Raw genomic sequence first — 25,254 nt, forward strand, 5'->3', positions numbered from 1 at the left:
GTGATGTTAGTCCTTATTGTATACTGTGTATCTGCACACCTCTAACTTTGTATTACAAGTGCTGCAAAGCAATTCCCTGAGGATAAATAAAGTTTTATTTTATTTTGTCATTTTAATTTTGGCCTGGTATATGTTTACAGTTCTATATTATTGACAGGAGCCCATACTATCATTGCCTTCATAATCTAAATAGAATTGAAATACTTTCTCATTCATTTACTCTACCATCTCTATGATTATATCCCACTCAAATGTGCCTAACTTCACACGAAACGAGTAGGAAACACTCCTCAGTGCTGCTAAACAAAAGCACAAACCTTTATTGCCGCTCTTGAACGCAGCTCACCCTCTCCAAGCGCTGCCCCTTGTTGCTACGCAACCTCCACAGAAGATTGACGGCAACTTCAGAGGATTCATTTGAAAAAAGAAAAAACTTCACGGCAGCTGTTTTTACAGGTCGGCCGCGGCGAAAAAAAACAACTTCAAGACTGCTAACGGATGGCTAGCAGTCAAAAATATATTAATTCAAGTAAGTTGATAGCCTGCCATTTTTCGCTTTCACTTTCTGCCATGACAACAACCCCCCCCGTGCTCATTAATTTGTCATTAGCTTAGTTAATTAACCGTCAACTTAACGTTAGCTAAGAGCGCGAGACGAGTGAAGGTGACGGTTGCAACTTTAAGCTAACGTTAGCTAACTTTGTCCGAAAGATTAACGGAAAAATATTAAAGTTATATCGTGTAGTGTGTAAAAGAAGAAGCTAATTAACGGCTTAATTTAACTCACCTCCCAACTTTTCAGGTAAACGTTGAACGTCAGAGGTCCCTGCGTTTCCACACGACGGTGGAGATAAAACTGGCAGCATTTTCTACTCTTGTCGGACAAGTTGCAGTAATGTCGGACGTTGAACCGCTGAGATTCCCATCAACGGAAGGACGAACTAGTAAGCAAGGTGAGGCGCTGAACACGTCGATTTAGGGACTGTTGGTTATTTATGAGAGGAGAGGGGTTGGTGTAAAACGAGGGGGCACTTCAGATATTATTTTAAGAAATGGGGAGTGACGATTTGACTTACGGGAGGGACATGCAACTATTAAAAAAAAAAAAAAAATATATATATATATAATATATATATAAATATATAATGGGTTTTTTTTATTTTTTAACTTCCCCTTCAAACCTGCAAATGGGTTTGAAAAAATATATCTTTAAAAAATTCATACAATTTACATATTTTCTTTAAGGAAATTAGTCCTAAAGAAAAATATAATTTAAAGCCATTTGAATGTTTTTTGATAAAGGTGTGGACAGCTGAAAGACTAGGAATATATATACATACATACATACACACATACATACATACATACATATGTATGTATGTATGTATATATATGTATATATACATATATATACATACATACATACATATGTATGTATGTATGTATGTGTGTATGTATGTATGTATATATATTCCTAGTCTTTCAGCTGTCCACACCTTTATCAAAAAACATTCAAATGGCTTTAAATTGTAGTAGCAGTAGTGCAACTACATCACTATGTGTATGGCTTCTTTTGTCTAGGTCTGACTCGTAAAACAAACTTGTCCAAAAGAATAGCTACAAATATTTTACCTTGAGTTACCTTACCCTGAGGGATTTGGGGGATAATTTGTGTCTCTCCCACCACCATCAATTAGTTGTTAGGTTTTAAAAAGTTTGATGTTTGATAGTAAAAAGTTGAAGATGGGTTGAAAAAAAGCCACAGTTTTGAATAAGACATGTAGAATAAACTGATTTTGATGAACTATCACTATTGTAAGCTCAGATTTGGTTACTGAAGGAAGAGTTCATCGGATATAATGGCCTATGTTCTGTATTATTGACTAACTTCAATTGTTTTATAAACTCTGGAGTTTACTGCCTTGGCTTTGCTTTGATCATCAAAGCACTTTGTAAACTGTGTTTTTAAAGGGGCTATATAACTACTATTTATCTAATTTTTTTCATAATTATAGTTATTATTGTGTGTTAAAGGACTGTCAAAAATGTGAAAGTCCAACTATATATATTTTTTTCCTTTTATTTTTCCTTAATTGAACAAAATTAGAATATGAACAAAATAGCTTTGTCATCTTGGATTAGATTGATAGGATCAAGTGCATACAACAAAGACAAAGAAAAAAAAAAAGGAAAATATAAATACAAACAGACAAGGAGTTAGAGTATCAGCTGTATGAAAATATATCTGTATAAAGAATAATTTAAAAAGATTAGGGGCTAGGGCTTTTGTTGTAAATCATATTAATCTATTTTGCTTAACAGTTTCATTGTTTTTTGTGTCTCATGCATTTAGGGCCTTTGGATAGGAAAGAAGATCATTATGAAACACACTTATCCTAGGTTTCAACTTCATAGACTTGGATTTACGTAAATAAAGTTTTCCAAGTATTAAAATGTTATTAACCAGAAAGTCATCTTTGCTTTTGTCCATGACAAGCCCAAAAACAATGTACTTTTAAGAAGAGTTTTCAAGTTTAAAAACCTTTCGGGAAAGCCAGTCATGCATATCAATCCAAAAAGCATCAGACTACATTCACAGGAAAAATAAATGTCCAACTACATTTTCTGTTTTTACAGTTTTTGGCTGTGATAAATGGTGTAATTTTGGTGATTTTGGCAGAAAAATTAATGAAAAATACCGTCTTTTTAAAGTTGCACCCCCCCTTCCCTAAGCCAAAATAAAAAACATGTGCTGAAAAAATGATTCGAAATGCCTTGCCCTTAATACACTGCCCCCTCCCCTCTCATGAATGCTAAATAACGTACAGTCCCATAGGACTGTTTCATGATTAATTTAACTAATTTATGAAATAATTTAGCTTTAACTTTATGCACTGACCTTTTCTGTGACTAAAAGTTCGCTTGACTAACTTTTTATAAGGTCCGAACAGAAGTAAAATCTGATGGAGATACAACATTATGGACAAAATAACTGCAAAAAAAAAAAAGTATGCTAGAAAGTAACAAGTGTGGTCAGTGGTCACAGTCCATTAGTTATTAAGGTCAGTCAATTAGGTTAACACGCACAACCAAATCTAGTTAGTAGTTCTTGGATTGTCTACAAATAGGGAGACCACACTGTCTTCAAGTACGGTAATAAGAAAGGTGCCCACAAACACTAAGTCCAGCCTGTAGACTCGACTAACTGGACTGCACTTCAGAAATTATATTAAGGTGAATACATTTTTATGATAATTGCATTTAAATATCTAATATCATTAGTCAAATGACAGGTGTAACAAGGTGATTGGCCTTCAGACTCACATGAGCCTGCTCTGTGGCTATAATACACTCTGCCAGTATGATTTAGAGCTTATTCAGCCCGCTGGTGACATATTGCCTCACCACCTTCCTACCCCACTTGGTTCTTTCACTGTGTATTATTCATCTGAGCTGCTCAGCAACAGATGGCCTTCATTTCGGGTCTCCCCACAGTTTTTCCTCCACTGTTCCTGTATTGGTCTGAGTCAGCTCACTCACTCACTCAACTCATTGTCCTCATTCTCAGACCATGATGGCAGGATTACTGCTATTTTCAAGTTTGTGCTCTATTTCTTACTGAATAGAGTACTAGTTTGTCTACAGGTCCTTAACAGTTTTTGTTGTATCTCCGCTAGATGGTCATTTACTTGTCTAACTTTAATGAAGGGGCCTTTCAACAACCCCAAACATGTAGTATTTGAGTTAGAGTGTCAGGCAACACCAGATGTCACTGTAATGGCACTGCTGGCAAGACAGGTATACTGTCACCCAGTGGTGCATGTCACACAACTGAAGACAGAGAATTGAAGATTTGGTGTGCATACGCTTGGTCCTCCTTTCAAACCCTTTTCCACCAACATGGAACCAGCTGCATTGTGGTTCCTGCACCTTATTTTGAACTGTTCAGAGCATTTTGTCCAAAAATAAATTGGTTTGGAACCAGTTAAGTTGGTTTTCAGCTGGAACTCAAAAAAGCTGTTTTTTCTTGACCTGAAATGCGAACCGTGACAACGTCATATTCTACAGGTTGGACAGAGAAGATGGAGAGGGCAGCCATGGAGAAGTCAAGTGAGAAATTATCAAAGAGTGGGCAGTGGTCTCATTAACAGTTGGTTTATATTTGTTTTTTGGGTAAAGACAATTATCTGCACTAAAAGAACAAAACGTTAACAATGTAATGTGCGAAAACTGAATAAATGAAATGAAATTTATTAAAAATATATTGCTTGCTAAGAATATATCTCTTCCACTCTCGTGGGCCTTGCAGTGAAAAAGAATTACCTTCGTGCTCTGTTTAGTCTGGTGTCTTACACCCTTTGTTGATTTCATAAGAATTTGTAATATAATGTTCATCTCTGTACAGTTTTGTCAGTCATACAAAACTAATGCGAGTTATATTATATGGTAACTTCACACTTATTTTAAATACATGGTTTTCTAATTAGTTTATAAATACTTGTGTTTGTTTCCCACTGAGCAATTTTACATGAAAAGACATTCAATAAATATCTATTCTTATATCTAGTCTTTAGAAGTCTAGTTTAGATTTCGATTATTCAAGGTTGATAAGTGAAAGTTTAGTAGACATCTAGTCTTAGCATAGATTAAAGAGTGAACAGAATCATAATGTAAATTATGATAAATAGTCATAATGTAAATGCATGGGTCTGCAGTATTTTGTCCATTATTTGCAGTTTTTTAATGCATATATTTAAAGATTATTTCAGATTTTGGTCTAAAATTGGGCTATATGTAAGCTTGGAAACAATGTTTGAATTATGTCTCTTTCTCTGTGGTTTCTTACTCACTTGTGTTTATCACAAATTCGATTTTACAGAACTTCTGTGAGAAATCCCTGTACGAGATCAGCGCGTAATGATACATCAATCTGAATGGATTGTCATCTATTAGTATCTACTAGTATTGTCATCTGCATTAGTGCTGCTTTTTACCGATTCTGTCAGCCAGATGGCGTCCTTTCACCACTTAGAATTGTGCCCTTGGGTTTGTCTTGAGATGTTCAAATTAGTTGACTCTGCTCTCTCACTGATGCCTCCAGTATATTGCTGGGTTTATGCAACCAGAATCAAAGAGAAAGTAAAGAATCGCAGAACATCTTTCACAGCCAAATACTTTTTCGTAATTACTTTTCAAAATAAAGTTACTGAAGTAGGGTAAGTGTTTGTTCCAACAAAAGTCTGTCGTTTTGTGATTTTTTTTTCTATGAGGGCTGGTTCATCACTGTGTTATTTATATAATATTTTGTGCCATTATGTAAAAGAAACCTGTAGTTAGGGTTGCCTTTCCTTTGCTTACCTAAAGCTATTGTTTGTTAATGCTAAAGTAAAGCTGGATTAACAGATTTCAATATGTTGTGTTTCTCAAGATCAAGCAGATCTTCAAGCTGTCTGCTCTGGTAGACGTCGCACTTGTGCTTTGCTCAACAGTCCCTCACCATGTGTCAACAATGCTATTTGCCATATCCAAGAGCTGAAGATGACAGTGGAAAATTGGTCTCATCAGGTAAGCTAATGTCAGATGTGATCAGACCTGAGAGATTATAAGACAAATATCAGATAGTGAAGTGAAAATCATTTTAAAAGCATTTTATTTTCTTTTGTCTTGTACTAGTCTGGAAAATATCAGAAAAAGATCAATCAAGACAAGCACCAATACAGCAAAACTTTAAGGTGAGGTCCTTTGTTGATTTAATTTGTTATTTCTTTTTGACCTATTCAGTTGGACATAAAAACATGACATCAGTTTAACTCCTTTTTGACAGATTTCAGTCAAGAGAATCAGATTGGGATTCAGTGTTCGTCGAAGGCATCGCAATTAGTGCAAGAGGTCAACCCCTTTCCTTTTTTAAGTAATGTTAAGTCATTGCTAAAATATTTGATGTTAATATTTGTTATGCAGTAAAAAAGTAAACATTTTCTCCAAATCACATGCAGATAAAAGAGCAGCACATAAGTATGTAGTGTACACTCAATGTTTTGATCTTGTAGTCTTTGCAGTAGTTGCTCGTCAGTGTGACAATAATTCTTGGCAGTCCCAGTTACTGGTTCACATCTGTTGTCTACGTAATGATTAATTAGATACCATCCAGTATCCAGTTTTGCTAATAAAATACCATGGATCGAGTTTATCTGCACTTTGTAGTTGGTCAGATTATTTAAACGTAACTTAAAACAAAAAATTGGTCACTTGTTTATGCTTTTGTTTATTGAAATGAAAGTGACAATACAGTACAATACAGTGTACCAATCTTGTAAAGTTTTTTCATCCTCTAGAAAGTTGTCCTTTATCGCCACTAGAGAAGAAAATAAATGATGTCCTTGGAGAGGTTGTGTATCTGATTGAGCGGCTGGAGGCTGATCGTCAGTATGCAGAGGAAGCTCTCCACAAAGAGAGGAGAAGAAGAAGATTTTTGGAGAACAAAGTTGACAGTATTTCTTTGTGGAAGCAACAAGAGCACTCTTTTGTCGTCCAGAAAGGTCAGTAACTGAGAGGTGTGTTATCATCTCATAAAAACATTGTGATGCTGTTGTTCTTCAAAACAGCTAACAAAAATTGTGACTGTTGCTTTTTTTCTAGAGCATGAGGCTTGCATCAGAGACATCACTGAACTGAGGTGGCAGCTAAAACAAGAAAGAGAGAAACTTGACCAAGCCCAGGAGAAACTGTCACAAACTGAGGTGTTGAATCAGAGCGTACACGAAGACATCAACTTTGCCAGAAAACAAATTCCCAAAGTGAAAGAAAATTTGGAGATCCAGAGAGACATCATAAATCAAATCAACACTGCACAAGCTGAGGTAACCTCTAATTTGATAACTCTGTCTTCAGTGCTAGTTCCATACAGATTAATGCTAAACGGTGCTCTGGTGCATTTTTTCCACCTTATAATAACCATAGAGAAAGCAACAAAAATAAATACATTTTCAGATTAGTTTCTCCCTCGCAAACTCGCTCTATCTCACTCACCCTCTCACTCTTTTCTAACTATTTTCAAACCACAAGAGGCATCACACTGGGGATTGCTATGTTTGTTGGTCTGCTGGTCCAGTGTCCATTCAACATTTTGGTTGAATAAAATCATTCCATTTTAACAATTGCCTGGATTGCCATGAAATTTGGTACAGGCATTCTTGGTCCCCAGAGGATGGATCCTAATAACTTTGATAATTCCCCGACTTTTCATTTAGCTTTTCTACTTGTTATTAACCTTGTTATTTCTGTAGTTCATGTCAGGATGCACCAACATGTAATGACCAAATTTTGCTCACAGCACAGATGTGAGTTCAAAGAAGTATTTCACTGCTGGAATGGATGGTCCTTTTTTGTAAAACTAGGCTGCCTATGCTGAAGAAAGACACAAATACTTTTGAAATTAATGCTTTGTGACCAGAGAAAATAGAGGAAAAGGACGGGGGCTTTTTTTTTTCTTTTGGTTTCTTTAGAGCCAGCAAAAATCTGCTAGTAATATGAAATGCATCATCTGTTGGATTTGAGCTGAGAGATGAGTAGAGAGATCTGGGCACTGGTAAAACTTAGGAAAAGTTTACCACAGCTGATTAACACATACAACCCGTACTGTTATGATACAAAGTTGGTCGAAAATTGGCTAAGTATCCCTTAATGCCGACACGCAGATATCCCATGAAAGTGTACCAACAGGGTGATGGGTAACATACAGATAGGTCAGCTTTAACTCTAAACAATTGCATCATTGTGTTTGCAAAATGAAACACCAGGCTGGTTCAATTCAAACATATGACGTGTTTTTTAATTACACCTCAACAAGTCATTGGATGCGATTGTTCTGTAGATAGTAACTCTGAGCTCTGATATTTTAGTGTTAATATTTAAAACCAGGTCTAGCCCAGCATTAATAGTTAGACTTGAGCTCTCTGGATTTTCTAAGATTTTCCAAAACTAGAAAAAATGTAAAAGCCCTTTAAGTGCATAAGCTCACTGTTGGCTTTTGACAGTCGCTCACTATAGGCATAGGATTCTGAATATTTAGTTTTAAGAGGCTATGATTTTTTAATGAAATTGTTCCCAAATAATATTCGAGGAAACCCATAAATCTCTCCCTTCGTTTTTTAGGCTGATGAGATCTGTTCAAAAACACAAAGTGATCTTAAACTGGCTCAGACAGAGTTAAAAAGGATGGAGCTGGATGCCAAAAAAGAAAAGATTTTACAAGATCATGAGCTGTCTGGGATGAAGAATCAGCTGGCTAACAGATTGTGAGTATCTATTCTAACTGGTGAAAACAAACAGGTTCACAATCAAAGTAGTAGTTGCCTTAATTTTTTTTTTACACAAAACTAAAACGGACATCAAGTGTATATCCCTTTTGCATAGTTTGTGCTAAATAAGATCATAGTCATTCAGCATTTCATATTTTCTATCTATTTAAGCATTTGTAAATTTAGGATTATGGCATATCTGTGGAAAAAACAGTCTGTTTGGCTTTCTTATGTCTATTAAAATCATATAACAGGACACCTCAAACAAAGATATGGTCAGTGATTTAACCACTGCTTAAAATCATTGTGCAAGGTATATTAAACTGCATGTAACCATAGCAACAATACTTGTGCTTGATGCTGCATTACCAGATAACAAGATGCAGTGTAATCAATGTCACCATATAACAAGACTACAAACAAACTTTGGAAATGATTTGAATGCAAGTGTCTGTGATTTTAAACTTTTACTTTTAGATCTGTTCTTTGCTGCTTTGCTTTGCTTCAAAGCTGAGGCCAGGTCATGTTGCATGTCAACTTTATCAAAAATCACTTAATGATTAATTGATGCTGTAAAGAAAATCCATATACGTTTGAGATCTGCTTTGTAAAGAATAACTTTGCTTATTTTAGGGTATGTTTCCATTTTGTATATGATTTTCTTAAAACATATTGAGTATCATGAGTTGCTTCAATGACAGCATTGTGTTTTGATTTACTCTGTAATTCCAAACACTAAGTGAACATTGGATTTCGAAAACTGCCTTTAATCCACGAACTTAATAACAAAAGACAAAACTGTTTTTCTCTCCAGGGAAGATTTAAACCAGCTGAAGATGCTTGAGAAAGGTCTGTGTGCTGAAATAAAGGATGCTGAAAAGACGGTTGCACTTACAGACGAGCAGTGTGCAGCCATAACACAACGTATCCCTGAACTGATGGAGCTCGAGAAAACTGAAAAAGACTGTGTAACAGACATTGTCTATATTATAATGTCTAAAGTAAAGGAAAAAAAAAAAGAGAGATAGCTTTCAGCAGTTTGCTAAATAGTCAAAGTCATGTTTTCTCCCCTCTTTTATAACAGATTTTGCAATTGAAATTTCAAGTTGAGGAAGAAATGCAAAACAATCAGAAAATAAAAGAGAAACTAATTGCACTGCAGCAACAAATTGAGAAAACGGTAAGTATTATCAGGATAGTGTTTAAATCATGTCAAAAAAATCTGGACATTTCTTTATGATTTTTATGCTTCTTTGTCTACCTAGAGACTATTCTTGTTTATAATAGTGGAGGGGGCTGGTGCAAAATGAGAGAGGCACTTTAAATATTTTTTTAAGCACTGGAGAGGGAATTATTAATCTTGATTTGAAATAGGGGAGGGACGTTCAACTTTAAATGGTCATGTTTTGTATTTATTTTAAAAATCCTAAGAACCCTCAAACCCATAATGGGCTTGAAAGGCATGTTTTCCTTAAATATTTCCAAAATTACATCATTTATCATGGCAAAAAACTGAAATATGGTTATTTGTGATGGAGGGAGGATCATGCATTTTCCTCTAGTTTCTCAGGGTGGCCCAAGGAAAAATATTTTTAGCTCTAGGGAGGGTGCAAGTTGCACTCCAGCCAAACCCTACTCTGATAAATAAAGTACAGTCCCTTATGTGTCTTGATAATTCATTTAGTAGAGCCTGGTATATAACTACCAGACTACAACTAAACTCTCACTGGAGCTGTGCATGCTAATAATGTTTGAATTCATGCTACTGTAAGGTGTTTTAAATAAGAGCATCCACTCAGCAGCACACTGTATGTTATGTTATCCACAGAGACTTCATGGGGAAGCAGAGGTTTCCTGCCTAGAAGAGCAGTTCAATTCAAAGCGTAGTGCTTTTGCAGCTCTTCGTAAAGAGAACATGGAATATGAACAGAATGTTGATGACTACAAAATAAAAATTTCCGAGAGGTACAGTGTCAATGAAAAACTACGGCAAATATACAACATCCCCTATTTGGTATTACATGATAGGCCACTTATGTGTGTTTATCATTACTTTCCTGTGTGGTTGTTAGTAAGAAGGCAGTGAAGCAGATGCTTGAGGAGAAAAAGCAGATGCTCCAGAAAATCATTGACAATGACGAGCAGTGGGAAAAGGCCGAGGAGGAAGTGACCCAAGTTGTTGCCCAGCACAGTGTCACCCAGACTAAACTGGAGGAGCAGGAGCAGCTCACCTTCATGGAAGAACAGAGGACCAGGGTCAGTGACAACATATGTGCATGCTCTATGTGTACTAAAAACTGCGACCCAGGTCGCAGTTTTTAGGGGAAATGTGAGCTACTAAATGCTTTCTCCAGTGTTATTCAGGGCTCTCTCTGTGTACTACAGAAAGAGATTGAAAACTTGAAGAAAGATCTGACAGGTCAGACGGCTGCCCTGGAACGAATGAAGGTAAATTAATGAGGCGCTTCAGAAAGGAAAAATGTAATCACAAAATTTTGATAAACAAAGTAGATTCAAGCTGAAATCTACAAATTATAACACTGCATTTTTGCAAACTTTTTCAGTTTTAGTGGAACAATCTGTATAAGCATAGAGCTATGAAAAAAGGTATGAAGAGGTGAAGCTTCACAAAGCACAGTCTCAATAAAAATGGAACATTATACGTTTCATAAAGATAGTTTTAAATGCCCTGCTGTATTCAATTGCATAATTTTGTACATTCCCACTCCTGTTACATTTCCTGTTACTGTTTTTACCCCCTGTACATGTTTTAAGACTTTAGAATAATGACATTCTGCCTATTTTCTTTTGCATCAGTCTCAGTGTGCAAATAAAAACGAAGAATTGCATCAACAGCAAAGGAGCTCAGAGCTAATTAACCAAAAACTTCAGAAAGAATTTGAAGATGTATGCAAAGAAACCAACGAACTGGCAACAAAAATTGAGGTGATGATAAAGCTTTAGGGGACAGTTAACCCCAAAGTCAGAAATTTGTATTTTTTCCTCTAACCTGAAGTGCTATTGATAAACTTAGATTGTTTGGTGTGAGTTGTAGAGTGTTGAAGATATTTGCCGTAGAGATGTCTGCCTTGAATGTAATGGAACTAGATGGCACTCGGCTTGTGGTTCTCAAAGCGCCAAAAAATTAATTTGAAAAACTCAAGCAATGTCTCTTTCTAGAATTCATTACCCGGTTAATCAAGATAATCCACAGACCATGTTGTGAGCAGTTTAATGTAGAAACTATTTTCTTTCTACAGAACTACACCAACCGTATCACAGAGAGAAGCATGCATCTATCACGGTTCCTGCGCTGTATGGAAAAATATGAAATTGGATTTTAGTGATTTTCTAAGTCTGGATAAGTATGGAAAAAGAAAAGAGAGAATTATAAAATAATTATGTTACCAAATCTGAATGTCTGTAACTAAATTAGTTTAAAAGGAAATGCAGCAATATCTTTAAATTGCATACAGCAGCACAAATATTAAGCATGTCTGAAAGTTTTTATTTTTAATTATGAGTTTTGCAATGATGTACTATCAGAAAAGTAAACGGACTATCTTTTCTGTGTAAGGAAACCATACCTTTATGGCTGCGTCATCTAGCAATAATTTGTCAACTTAATAGCATATTGCAACATACATGTTAATGATTGGATTTTAGAAACCTTTATTTTAATAATAGCATCTATTTGTACTTAGATGTCGAATATGGTTTGAAAAATCTATGGAGAAGTCTGAAAATTTGAGTGACAAATAGAGTGGGATTTTGAAATGGAAAATGTGTAGGAACCCCGATCTTCTCATGGATGAGAGGCTTGTGCTCGTGACAGCATGAGATGTAAACGTTACTGACTTCCTCCTCTGCTGTGCTGTAATGTTAGCTACTGGGTGAGCTAGCAGTAGGTGAACACTTCCTTCTGCGCTGTGACACAGTTGGTGTGTGTAGTTTGGTAGAAAGAAATAGTTCCTGCATGTACCTGCTCACAACAAAGATAATCTGTGGATTATCTTTAAAAATCTGGTCATGAATTCTGGAGTGAGACATTGCTGTTTAATTTTTCAAATTCATCCTTTCCTTTTTTGAACACTTTGAGCACCACAAGCTAGTTAGCTAGTAACATCTAGTTCCATTACATTGGAGAGAGGGAAGACATCTCTACAGCTGATATCTCCAGCAACTAACACCAAAATAATCTAGACTGATAAAGCGGACTACAGGTATGAAGAAAATATATATTTTTGATTTTGGGGTGAATTGTCCCTTTAATAATGATTATTAAAACTCTGTAGATTATTTTACATCAAAAAAGGAACAATGTCTTTAAATCAACTGTATTTCTGATGAATATTTTCTTTGTATAGAAAATCAAGGTACTGACAGAAAATTTGGAAAAGATTCAGTGTGAACACAGGAACACATTAGTCAACCTTGAGAAGGAGAAAAAACTCAAATGTGAGCACCTGAAAGCTGCTCAGGTAAGGAACGAGGAAAGTTACGGGTTGCATAAAGCAATTCCTCTTGAGTCAAAGAACAGTTGCTAAGTCAGGTTTACTCTGTAAAGCTCATTGAACACAAAGCTAGTCACAGCTATTTATCATGTCATTCTTCTGTTGAACAAAATAATCTCTTGCTCTAAGCACTTTGAAGAAAATAAGGTTTTAACATTAATGCAACTATTTGTTTTCAGGATTTACACGCTGCCACTGTGAAAAGATACGACAGCACCCTGGGCAGGATTAGTGACCTTACGAAGAAGAGCGAAGAATACCGAGATGCTTCAGATAAAATGGAAAAAGCAGTTGAAAGCATGCCAGAAGTCATTGTAGCACTACAGTAAGTTAGTTACACACAGGAAACACTCAGTGTAATAGTTTATAAATAAATATGGGATATTTTTGTTGGAGAATACTCACAATATCAGCTTTTTTGAATAATCAACCTTTTCTGATATCTAGTATTTGTTTGATTATACAGTATATGTTATAATATTAATGTTGAATATTTCTTAATAAATTTACATTTCTGCAAGCTCCCCTGATGATGCAGTAATCATACATTTATGGTGTTCAAAACTAATTTGAGAAAACTAATGATTTTTTATGTGTTGGGTTTCTCCTTTCAGAAGTGTTTTTGATGTGGTGGAATTCAAAAACAAATCAGCTGCTCTCGTAATGAGCACCTTGCAGTCTGATATTAATAACTGCCGACAACGAACACAGCGATCCATGCAGACACACACTGCTCATGTTACAGCGAGAAAAAAGGAAATGGAAGACACCAAGGTAACACAATGTTGTTCAGTATTGCTTTCTGTAAATACATGACTTTGTTTGTGTCAAACGCTGTGAAATCGGAGACAAGCTGTAAAAAAACATCTCATTGTTTATTTGTTTGTGGATTAGTGTCAGCACATTGCTTGTCACAATACTTCCCTTAAGATGCAGAGAAAAGAGCTGTGTGCAATTAAAATTACAAGCCATGGTCAATCTTGTTTAAGTGCTTTTCCCACAAATGACAACTCACTGTTGTTATAGTCTTTTTGTCTGGACGAATTTGATGATGCGTGTCGTGGTGAGATGCTGCGCCTGTTTTCTTACCTGTAGGCCAACATTTTCAATAGCAATTTCAATGTAAGCATATAGTTCACAATATCAAATACGCATATAATCTGCACCCTTTTTTTTATTAATGTCAGAACTATGCTCCTGTAAAAACACTGTGCACAAAATGGCATGTATTTGAACACTTCTTTGTAAGAGAAACCCCTATTTATTGTAAGGTTTTCATCTGCAGGATTATCAGCCCCAGCCAGAGCCTCTTTGCTGATGGGGGTTTCACATGGCTTATCTAATGTGAAATCGCCATGTGGTATATAGTTTCATTAAACGGTGATCAAGAATGCATTAGTTCAAAACAAGAAAAGGCAATGGAGCTTAAGCCGCCATGCATCCAAGTGCAGCAACTTTAAAGAAGTTGTTGGCGTGAGACAATTTAAGAATTAGAAGTCTTCCACATAGACACAACTCCCATTAGCCAGATAAAAGTTAGCCATGCAAAAAAGGGTTTAGTCTTTCACTTGACGAAATAAGATGATATAACAACAATACTCCTCAGCAAATAAAAAGATCAGAGAGAGTCTGAAGTTGGAGGGAAATTGGTCACTTTAATCATTGAGACCAATATAAAGCACACATAATGTCTGCATTAGCATAACATAATAAGCAGAGTGTGCATTCAGAAACCACAGTGCATGAAGCAGAATGGTTAGACTCTTTCAGATATTTCTTATAGAAGAGATTTCTTCTCAAAATGCTGACCCATACTCTTCTAAGTTCCTGTAGGTCGCAATTCCTCTTTTCTATAAAAACTAATACAGGTCAGTGAAGCTAATAGGGCTGATGGGAATAAGTATGTGTCTGTATTAAATACAATCTGTAGATGGTTATTTTAAAGATACAGGTGAAATAGGTTATTTCTGCTAAATCTGTGGTCATCATATCAATGTGTGAAAGTATTTAGTCTTTCATACATGCACCTATTTTTTGATTTGATCAGGGCTTGTCGTTTGGCGAGCACAAAGTAAACAATGCAAACTGCCGACGCTATCAGTTTCTTATGGGCAATGAAGTGTAATTTGTTCCATTTACACTTCACAACAGCATCAGATGGGCTTTGTCAGTGCTGCATGGAGTAATTAAACCTGAAATCAATAGCAGGCATTTGTCATGTTTACAGCCCCTCTTTCTGCTGGGTTAAACTCATCACTTTAGTGCTGTTCTGTTTTACTGCAGAGACACACTTCATTATGTCTGCAGGTAGAGTTGAGATATTCACCAGTCACATATCCAGTACTTGGGGGAACATTGTTCAAATGAAAAGAGGACAAGCAGAGAGACACATACTCACTGTGATTTATTTGCTTGATTTCCCAGAGAAGTGTCCATTGTTGTATCCCTGCTATTTATATTCCCTTAATTAACAGCACAAATAGAGAAAGCTTGGATTGTGTTGTACACACCAACCCATAGCAGGTCAGTAGTACCACTAAAGTTTCTTTTAAATGGTCAGTAGGGCAAGTAAGTTTCTATTAAGTATGTAGAGTACAGTGTATTAACTCTCCCGTCCCCTTCATCATATAAAATCTTTTCGCTCTCATCATGAAAACACTGATCTATGTGATAATTGATTATGCATTTTACATCTGCACTGTACATTATGCTGCCTCAGCAGTTATTCTTCTGCCAGTGTAACTGTGGTTTACCACTAGCATATTGGTAAAATGATCAATATACAAACACAAATCCATGTGTGAATGATGATTGCTCTAATTGTAAGATTCATATTAAAAGGTTCAGTGTTTAGGATTTAGAGGGAGATATTGGAAGAAACTGAACATAAATAATATATCATCAGCGTATAATCACCTAAAAAATAAGTAACAATAAGTTGTGTATTCGTGACGTTAGAACAAGCTGTTTATATCTACATAGGGAGCGGGTCCTCCTCCACCATTTTTCATGCCATGTTTTTACAGTAGCCCAGAACGGAAATACCAAACACTGTGTCTGGATAAGGCCGGTCGCTTTTTTTTTTTTTTTTCTTTTTCTTTTTTGAAAAAAAGTCGGCAACCATAGTTAGAAGCCCCTCCACGACAAGCAGTGTTGGAAAAACAAACTTTTGTGTGTTTGTTTGTTTTTCCATTTAATTATCAGAAAATCAACTATTTCAATTTAAATACAAAAATCCAAAACATTTAACCGAAGAACAAAAACCTGATACCAATGTTACAATTCACATCAGACATTCTGAAAAGTGGATGCAGTGCAACAAATTCATCAGTCCTAGTGCATAAATGCATTGTTGTACTTTGCTACAAATCTAATGCACAAATACCTATAGGTTCAATATGTGTAGTATGGACAGTAATAAATTAGTTATTAATTGGATTGGCCACGGGTTGACTGATCCAGGTTATATGGGTTTCTTTCTTAATGTCATCATAAAATGTGGAGTTTCTTATCAGCTAATTTAGTCACAGAGGGACTCTAGTTTGAGTTTTTAACACCACAGTGATCCCTGGCCTCATGATATTGTACATAAAAATGATTCCAGTCGCTTTTGTGCAGTAAGATGTACAAATTTTGATGAGGGTAAAAAGACAAAAAAATGATATTGGATTGGTACTGTATTAAAAGATACTCACAATTTACCAGAATGAGGATTGCGAGACAAGAAGTTGTATTAGTGCATCACCACTCACACTGTAGTGTAGATTAAATTCCAAAAGTTACATTATTGGTCTGCAGCTGACCCTGCATCTGTTTGTGTTTTGGTGGTTATTTTACAGCTACCCTTAACATATTATTTATCCTTACAATTTTAACCGAACATTTTGTTTTCATGTGTGTGTAGGAAGCACTAAAAGTTGCACTAAAGGAGAACCAACAGATGGCAAACGAGTATGAAGGTCTTAAGAAGATCCTCATGGAGGCCAAACAAGAGGAAGTATCTGCACTGAGCGAGAAGAACCATGCACATAAATCTTTTCATTATTACACACAGGTACAGTTAATATAACCTTTTGTGATGTTTGCTATCATCTCTCTTATTAATATGTTTAATGACGTAGGATGTTTGTTATGTTGTCTTGTGTTCTAGTTTATGCTGTTCTACCTTGCACCAAATAGCTTCTCTTTGCATGGGCAGTTATTTTAAGGTTTTAGTTTGCTGACCAGTGAGGAGGTAACTGCAGCAATCTCATAATGATGAGATAACTTGAGTGGAGGAGGATGATGGATGTGTCATAATGTAATGATAGCTGTGTAGTTTTCCCACTAAAGGGAGTAAAGAGAGAGGTTGATGGTACATGTAAATACTATACCGTCTACATTTTCTTGATTATAGTTTTTTTAAGGTGGTCAGAGGTGAAGCGTTTTATTATCAGGGTGTTACAAATTTGCCTCCGCTCACCACAGCTCACACACACCATTGGGTAGGGATCAGCAGCAAACACAGGTTAGGATCAGACAACGAATGTGCCTTCAGTGCTAAAACAGCAGCAGAGGTCTTGACTAGTTGAGGGAGACACCTCAGCAGCCTTTTAGTGTTTAATCTTTATAGTTTTTGACACTATTTAACTGGAATAGAATTACACATGACAAGCATAACACTAGGAAGAAGCCACACTGCTCCTGCAATGAAAAATTCATATTATTTGTTCCAAAAATGACTAATACCTTTACTTGAGCAATTCCTCATCTAACTGCATGAATGTTATCAAGTGAAAAATGCATGCAAAAATAAAATCCTGTGGACAGGATTTTCCACGCTCATGATCAAAGCCTGATTTTCTTTTACTCCGGATTCAGCCTTCACCATTTTTGTTTGTTTCAACTCTACACTTCTATAACAGCAGCCTCTCGGCTAGTGTTTTATGCTTGAATTTAGTTTTGTATAACAAGCTTATAATCAACAATGTTTCTAAAATGTAGATCACATTTAATCTGATTTATACAGGGGCATTGATGCCCCCTTCTTTCCTCTTTCAAATTTACAATTATCCTTATGATGTTTGCATTTTATGTCCCAGTTAGTACATATGTTACACAATGCGATTGCCCTTAATTGGTCTGTTAGTAACTGGAGGCAACAGGGTAAATGCATTTAATATGGTCAGGATCATTTGAGAGATCACAACATTAGTGCGTGTGTGTGAGATGCCTGTGTTTTTTCAGAGCCCATAATCTCTTTTATTACATTCGAGTGAGAGACGCGATAAAAAAAACATCTGTATTGAAATAGAATCCTGATGGCAGGCATTCCTGACATATAGTTCAAGTGACAAGTTCAAAACAACCTTTACTGCGCTTTTAAGACAGCTACTTATACAAAACATAACTCCTTACATATAAACTGGGATCAAGTAAGGTAAGATTTTTACTGACATAAACACATTTCCTTGTACCTTGCCTTTTCATCCAAAGACAAACAAGTATCTTAGACATGGAAACCTGTAACATGTGTAATAAATGATTAGGAATGGGCTCATAGTTGGGATATAAACTTTTCCATCCATGGCAACACAAACCATAGTTAATATTTACATGTTAAAATGCAGGTTATAGTCCAACCTTTAAAACTGAAATTATTAACTCTCCATGTTAAAATGCAGCTAAGTCAGTGTAAAATCTAGTTTCAAGCTTGTTACTTTGTTTTGGGTAGAGTGTTACCAGCCACATAACTTGAACATTAGTGGAATGTAACTAAGTACATGTTTCACCATATTTAAGTTCAAATTTGAGGTAGTTTTACTTTTGCATTGTTCAAGATAGAACTACCCATCAGTTTGTAGAAACATTAAAATTAGCTCCACCACAGTAAAACGTTACTTAAATTTTAAATACTTATGGTATTTGCTAATAATAGCCTACTTACATAAGGGGACAGTTCATTCCAAACTGAACAATACATATTTTTACTCTTATTTGTAGTGCTATTCATCATACTAGATTGTTTTGATGTGAGACACCGGGTGTAAGAGATATCGGTTGTAGAGATGTCTGCCTTTTCTATAATGAAAATAGATGGCACTTGGCTTGTGCTTTAAGTGCCACAAAAAAAAAAAAGAAAAATCATCTGAAAAACTCAATGGCAAATGTCTCTTTCCAGAAATCATGAACCAATAACTCAAGATAATCGACAGACCTTGTTGTGATCAGTTTCATGTAGGAACGATTTTCTTTTTACAGAACTGCCACCAGTTGCAAAACCGTGCAAAGTAAGCGTGCATCTACCGCTAGCTCACCTAGCTAGCTAGCATTACAGCTCAGCCACAGAGGAAGCAATTAATGTTTACGTCTTGCACAGTCACAAGCACAAGCCTCTAATCCATGAGTGAATGCCTTCTTCCTTCTGTGTGGTGTTTGGTAGAAAGAAAATAGTTCCTACATTAAACTGCTCATAACAAAGTATTTGGATTATCTTGAGTAATCAGGTCATGATTTCTGGAAAAAGACATTATTTTTGCATTTTCAAATGTATTTTTGGCATTTTGAGCAACACATGCTGAATGCCATCTAGTTCTATAATATTAGAGAGAAGGCAGACATGTCTACAGCCAATATCTCCAACACTTGGCAACTCACACCATGACAATCTAGACTGATAAATAGCACTACGTGATTTTGGGGTGTGTCTCTTTAAGTGACTTTTTCAATGCCAGACTTTTGATTTTAATGGATTTTTTGTTGCTACTTTTACTTTTGAAAGGATCTCAGCACTTTGTCCACCACTGATGATAGTTTGCTTGTTATTCTATATTTATTACCATTGTCACCCCAGACAAATACAACACAACAAATGTGCTACTTTGCGTGTTTTGCCATACAACATCATAACAGATGGGATCTAAAAACATATTAATTAAAACACTTTTTGCAGATTGCAGTTTTAATATACTTACATTTCAGATATTTTAATTTAACTAAAAAGTTTGATTCAGCCATGCAAGTGTCGCATATTTTGTGGACTGTGAAGGCTTTGTTCGTTTATAGCAGAAGAAGTATGTCTATTATCAATTGCCCATTCAAGACATACATAAGCAGATTTATGTAATATTAGAGATAGTAGTTTTTCTTTCAAACATGAGACAGGATACTTTCTTAGCAATACTCAACAAGTATGAATATACAATTAAATATGCAGAATTCTCATTTCTAAATAAAAAAAACACATGAATTTGCATCTGATAACACTTGTCCGTATGTGCCTCTTATAAAAATCCTCTTGATTTTACTGTATGTGTAAGCATTGCTTTGTTTATGCGGAGGCTTTCAGCTCTTGGGTTTTAACAGGGTACACCATAAAGAGCATTCTTGTTATTGTCTTTCCTTCAGGAGCTGATGACTGAGCTAATTCGCTTTAGTTTTCAATGCACTGGGGAACACATTGCCAAGCAATGATAAGCTTTGTAGGAAGAGTAGAGAGATGGAGGGGGAAGAAAAGCAATGGCATCTATCAGAATTTAAACCTCTTTGCTTGAAACTGTGTTCAAATAATAAAGCAAGCAGCATGTCTTTCCAAGAGACTAGGAATAATTTCTGGTTTCAGTGGGGGGTTCATGACTCTGTGTGTATGTGTAAAATATGTCTTGAGGGGATTGGTATAAAGTTAAACTGGGTGAAGTAGAAATATTTTACTCATCAGCTTTGCAGTCACAGAGTTTGCCTCGGCTAGAACAAAACTGCTGAAGCATTTAGAGAAAATTAACCCCCCATCCTGGCAGCCAGATGTGACTGGATTCTGATGAGTGCACACGAGTGGGCAGAGAAACCAAGAGACTGTGAAATTCCTGTCAGGCCCGTGTACTGCAGAATGGGCTATTGACTGCTTTCTCTATTCCCCTCCATCATTCTTCTTGAACACTGCCATTAATTTCCTCTCCTGCCTTACCAATTCCTTTTCTCTGCCTTCTCTCCCCCTAGCTCTCTTTGTTGCAGAAGAGGATGCACAAAGATTTGGTGAAATACTTTGAACAACGCAGCCTCTACAGCCAGGCTGAACTGGACCGGTGCCAGGCTCTTTCTCAAGAGACCGACCAGAAAATAAAAACAGCTCAGGTATTTGTACATATACATGTAAAACAGGCTGGAAAACTGCACAAACTGTCACCATTCATTTAAATGGTAAATCCCTTTATTCAACTTTTATCCTGGTCTAGGTATTCTACCGGATGGAAGCGTATTCTTTTGCATACTACAGTAACTCCATGTTATGCATGGCATTGTTTGAGCCTCATCCGGCTAGTCAGTTGCCTTGTGTCTTCTTTGCCAAGCAAGGGCAGCCAGGCAAACATCCACCAAGGCTGTGTGCCTTACTGCCATGGTGAAGTTAAAGACGCCACTGTTACATTACAGTCTATACATTCACTCATCAGATCACAGACTCATGTGATGGATGATGTGTCTGCTAGAGTGCCTATGCCTATGACCCCATGTCTGAGGCTAGCTCTGCCATTCTAGATAACTCTATATACACAACATTTTTTGTTTGGTCACATTAACATTTGAGCCTGTTTCCTGTTTAGCAGAAGGCATTTTTTGGACTAATTCAGAGTGAGTTCATTGCACAACATGGAATGTATTCATGTTGCAGCTTCTTCTTTGTGAGCAGAATAACCTTCTGTCTGTCTTGCAGAAGAGCAGCGGCATAGTCTGCAAGGTTGAGAAGTAAGGATCTTCAATTAGAGGATAATCGGTGTCTAATCTGTGCTGTGATGTGAGATGAGGTCAAAGCGGACAGAGGGACAGTGATGAATCTTTATGAAATGTCCTGTCCAGCAGTACCGCAGAGCCAGGTGGCATGCAACCATACCATGAACTACTTCCACCTTTTTTACATCTTTAGTAGGGCATCCCTACTCCTCAACTAGCAATGCTTGTCAGTTGCAATATTTGGTTTTTGTGCTAAATATCTTGTTTTTGTTGGTTAAATTTTCTGTTTCAAATTTAACTTTATCAGATACACTGGAGGAAAAACATGCTCAGATTTGATTAGAGGTTTTCCAGGGAAGTACCTAGTGAAAATACTATTAAGTGGTTTCCTTCTCTGTTCCTCCTCCTCTGACGGCTGACATGTTTTTTTGATGGGTCTGGTCCAGACATTACAGGGAGCAGCCATGTCTCAGTGGCCCAGCCTCAAAAGGCCCCAGCAGATCACAGCTCAAGGCAGGGAGGAGTGGGGCACAGGGGGAGGAGCTATCAGAGAGCTGCAGAGTGTGAAGGACAAAAGAGCTGGTGTATTCAAGCGCACCACACCGTCACCCGTCACAGCTCAGCACAGGGTCCATCAGAGCAGGCAACACTCACTTTAAACAGGCTCCTCATGAACAGTCCAGCTCAGCGTCTACCCTCCAGAAAGTACAACCTTTATGAGGAATAGAGAAAAAATCCTCTATGAGTTTATGAGCAGGTGTAAACACACAATCTGCATGATTACATAAATGTTAAGACCTCAATGTGATTTTATGATGCACACAGAAATGCACTGCCTGTATGCAGATAGTGCACATGATATTGCAGTTGGTCATTGCTAAACACAGATTCACAATTACATGACGAATAGATTATCAATACTGTTGCCACTTTGTGAGAAAGAAATGAAGAAATCAATTGAACTGATACCAGTTGTGACTGGAGTCAAACCCAGCTGAATTCCGACGAGGCCCATACTAATCCATCATGTCCACTTAACCCCACAAGCAGAACGTAAGAGAGGTCAGGTTAGAGCTTTCACGGCAAAGGCGTGCTTGAATCAGAAGCCAAATGGCAGTTTGCTCAAAAGTAGCTTGAGGGGAGGAAGGTTGGGGAACCCTAGGGTGGGCGGGTGGGAGTGGGCGGGGGTGGTGGTAGTGGGAGTGGGGGGGCGGCGGGCTGTCATCCTGTTACACTCCTGCCAGAACTGGCAGTTCAGCTTTGTGTTCTGCGAGTTTACACTAGGGATGGCATAATTGACAATGGCTAACAGCGGAGAGCAGTGCAGAGCCTTGTTGAATGGCCAGTAATGATTGGAGCAGACGCCCACTGCCCCAGTCCCAGGGGACTGTAATCCAAGATCCTGTTTCTGATATAATTGTTAGTCAGAGAATTTCTGCATGGCTAGGCCGGTTCAGATTCCCAAGCTGGTTGACAGTGCCAGGCAGTTTAATAGAAAAACTGGATGCTGAGGTTTTTAAAACAGAAGAGCACTGAACCTGGACATGGTTCACCAGGAGCCTCTTGTTCTCCTCCCTCTCAAAAATAAGAACAAGATGGTAACTTTACTTCCACAAATGGAGACTCGCCATCAGCTGTGTGTGGGATGCACATAGAGCAGGGAGGTTGTATTATTGCCTTTCTTCAAAAACATTTTCATAATTAGCTTGTTTTCATTTATTGTCTTGTTCAAACAGGAGGGGTTGTCAACAGAAATTCGGCTCATCTCTGCGTTCCTGCAGTCCCTCACAGATGACTCTTCTGCCACGGATGATGTCGGGGTCAACAAACAAGCTGGTCTAGGATCGAATGAGTAGATGCCTTCAGTTCAAATAGCAGAGTAATTGGACATTCACCTGTACCAGACAACTTACTTACCCTAGCACGCTTCACTATTCCCCCCTCTTTACTTGCAGCAAATCCATAACAATGAAACAGGTGACTTTCATGCTGCTGTCAGGACTGATCTAATTTTAGCTGGGTGAATGATTGCAATTGGCTTTGCCTCATCAGATAATTAATCTATGTCACCATTAATTGGAAAAGAGAATAATTACAGGCAGTGTTGACAGAAATTCTACGCTTCTCCAGATTCCAAGATCTAATTACAACTAGTGAAACCCCGTGACCTTAACTAGCACTTAGTACACCTTGGCCACCTTGACCATGCCCATGTAGAGACCACTGTCTCTTGAAAAGACCCTGTTTTTGTTGCCGCTCCCCACACTCCTCCGCTCTCCTCACTCTCTGAGAGCTGTCTCCCTCAATCACTTTTCAATATTCAATCTTAATTTTGTGGAAGTTTAGCATTTTCAATGAGCTGGAGATGAATGATTAATGAATAAATTTAAATGCTTCATTTTGTCCATGGATCATTAGTTAAGTCCTTTGTGGGAAGGACCTGAGAAAGGAGTGAAAATTATTGAGACATTAGCCTGAAGCAATCCAGGGGTAAATAGTGTGCACAAAAGGATGTTGTGTGCGCACTATCCACTGGCTTTCTAAAGAACCCGAGGGAAACACTGTTTTCAATTTGGTATCTTAACTGAATCACATTTAGTACTTGTAGAAAATAGATTTTTGTTTCATCATGTTTCAACAATGTCATACTAATGGTACACAACACTAATGCCTTTTCCACATAGACTTTAAAAAGTTAAGTAAAATGTTTCTTCATAAAAAATACTTAGTCTATAGTCAAAATATAATTAGACTTATTACATATTTTTGATTTACTTCAGAATATAGAAATAAGTTAATAATAATGGTCATATAATTCTTTGCAGAGTGCACATACTGCTGATTTTCTCTGGGCCGATGCTTATAGCCTTAGAAATATGTGTTGCCCTCTCCCTCTGTCTGTGTCTGGTTGATAGAGATGCTGTTGTTTTGTTGATACACTGGATGCTTCTCCTTCTTGTGGGGACAGAAGGGGGCAGTGTGAACACAACAACCTTAAAAAGACATAATTAACTGCAACGCAGTCCAGTCTAGTGTCTTAACATCTCAAATTAAGGATTATCAGTATTCGGTCAACTGGAATATTAGAAATAACAATAAGTATTCACACTTTTATATACCTGGTCTCTTTTATCTGCAAAAAAATAAGTTTTAAGAAAGTTTTCTTCTGTAGCTTTGAACTTAAACATACTATATAATATTACACATACAGAACAACCTGCATAATGGCATTAATGCAGTGCTTCATATCAACTGCTCGCATGGTGCCACTAGATCTCCAAAAGCACCTTGAGGAGAAAAATGTTCAGTCCGTCTCATATTCCTTACTGACTATATGGCAATATCTCAAATGAAAGTGCTTCCCCAACACATTTATCTACTCTCTTTGCATCTAATCAATCCCCTAAATAAATGAAAGTGAGCCACAACTAGATGTCATCACATTTATCTGCAGGCGTGCCTCGAAGTGCACACACCTAAATGCTGCTTCTCTAAAGAGGGTGGACTGGGGAAATACTGATGGGGCCACTTGACAGCTAAGATGTATTTTCCTCTATGTTAGATGCCTGTTTCAGTATGATGAGGATAAAATATGCAGCACAAGCTTCTCTCTGTTGTTGTAGTCTGATACATCAAAGCTGGTTTAGAAGATTTTTTTTGTATAAAGGCAGATTTTGCAATCTGATTTTACAGGCAGCATGATTCTCAATTTCAGCCGGGCGCCACCATGCAGACGA

At 37.1% G+C, this 25,254-nt stretch overlaps 2 protein-coding genes across 2 annotated transcripts in view; one reads left to right on the top strand and one right to left on the bottom strand.

Moving 5' to 3' along the window:
- dtna (dystrobrevin, alpha) overlaps positions 1-816 on the bottom strand; it is a 32,537-nt gene extending 31,721 nt beyond the window's left edge. Inside the window, exon 1 of the mRNA XM_042497280.1 lies at positions 788-816. The gene's annotated coding sequence lies outside the window, so the exon portion shown is untranslated. The remainder of the gene's footprint in view (positions 1-787) is intronic.
- On the top strand, positions 455-23,909 carry LOC121951081 (coiled-coil domain-containing protein 178). Its single transcript, XM_042497289.1, has 20 exons — positions 455-529; positions 803-953; positions 5,429-5,565; positions 5,674-5,732; positions 5,825-5,889; positions 6,321-6,539; positions 6,640-6,860; positions 8,155-8,297; positions 9,115-9,268; positions 9,385-9,480; positions 10,129-10,265; positions 10,373-10,556; positions 10,686-10,748; positions 11,118-11,246; positions 12,668-12,781; positions 12,994-13,139; positions 13,429-13,588; positions 16,719-16,868; positions 20,789-20,923; positions 23,254-23,909. Exons 2-20 carry the CDS (start codon positions 896-898, stop codon positions 23,371-23,373), a joined length of 2,490 nt encoding a protein of 829 aa, XP_042353223.1. The 5' UTR covers positions 455-529; positions 803-895; the 3' UTR covers positions 23,374-23,909.
- Positions 23,910-25,254: the final 1,345 nt, after the last annotated feature.

The sequence above is a fragment of the Plectropomus leopardus genome, chromosome 12 (assembly GCF_008729295.1).
Source record: "Plectropomus leopardus isolate mb chromosome 12, YSFRI_Pleo_2.0, whole genome shotgun sequence".
In the NCBI taxonomy this organism is placed as follows: domain Eukaryota; kingdom Metazoa; phylum Chordata; class Actinopteri; order Perciformes; family Serranidae; genus Plectropomus; species Plectropomus leopardus.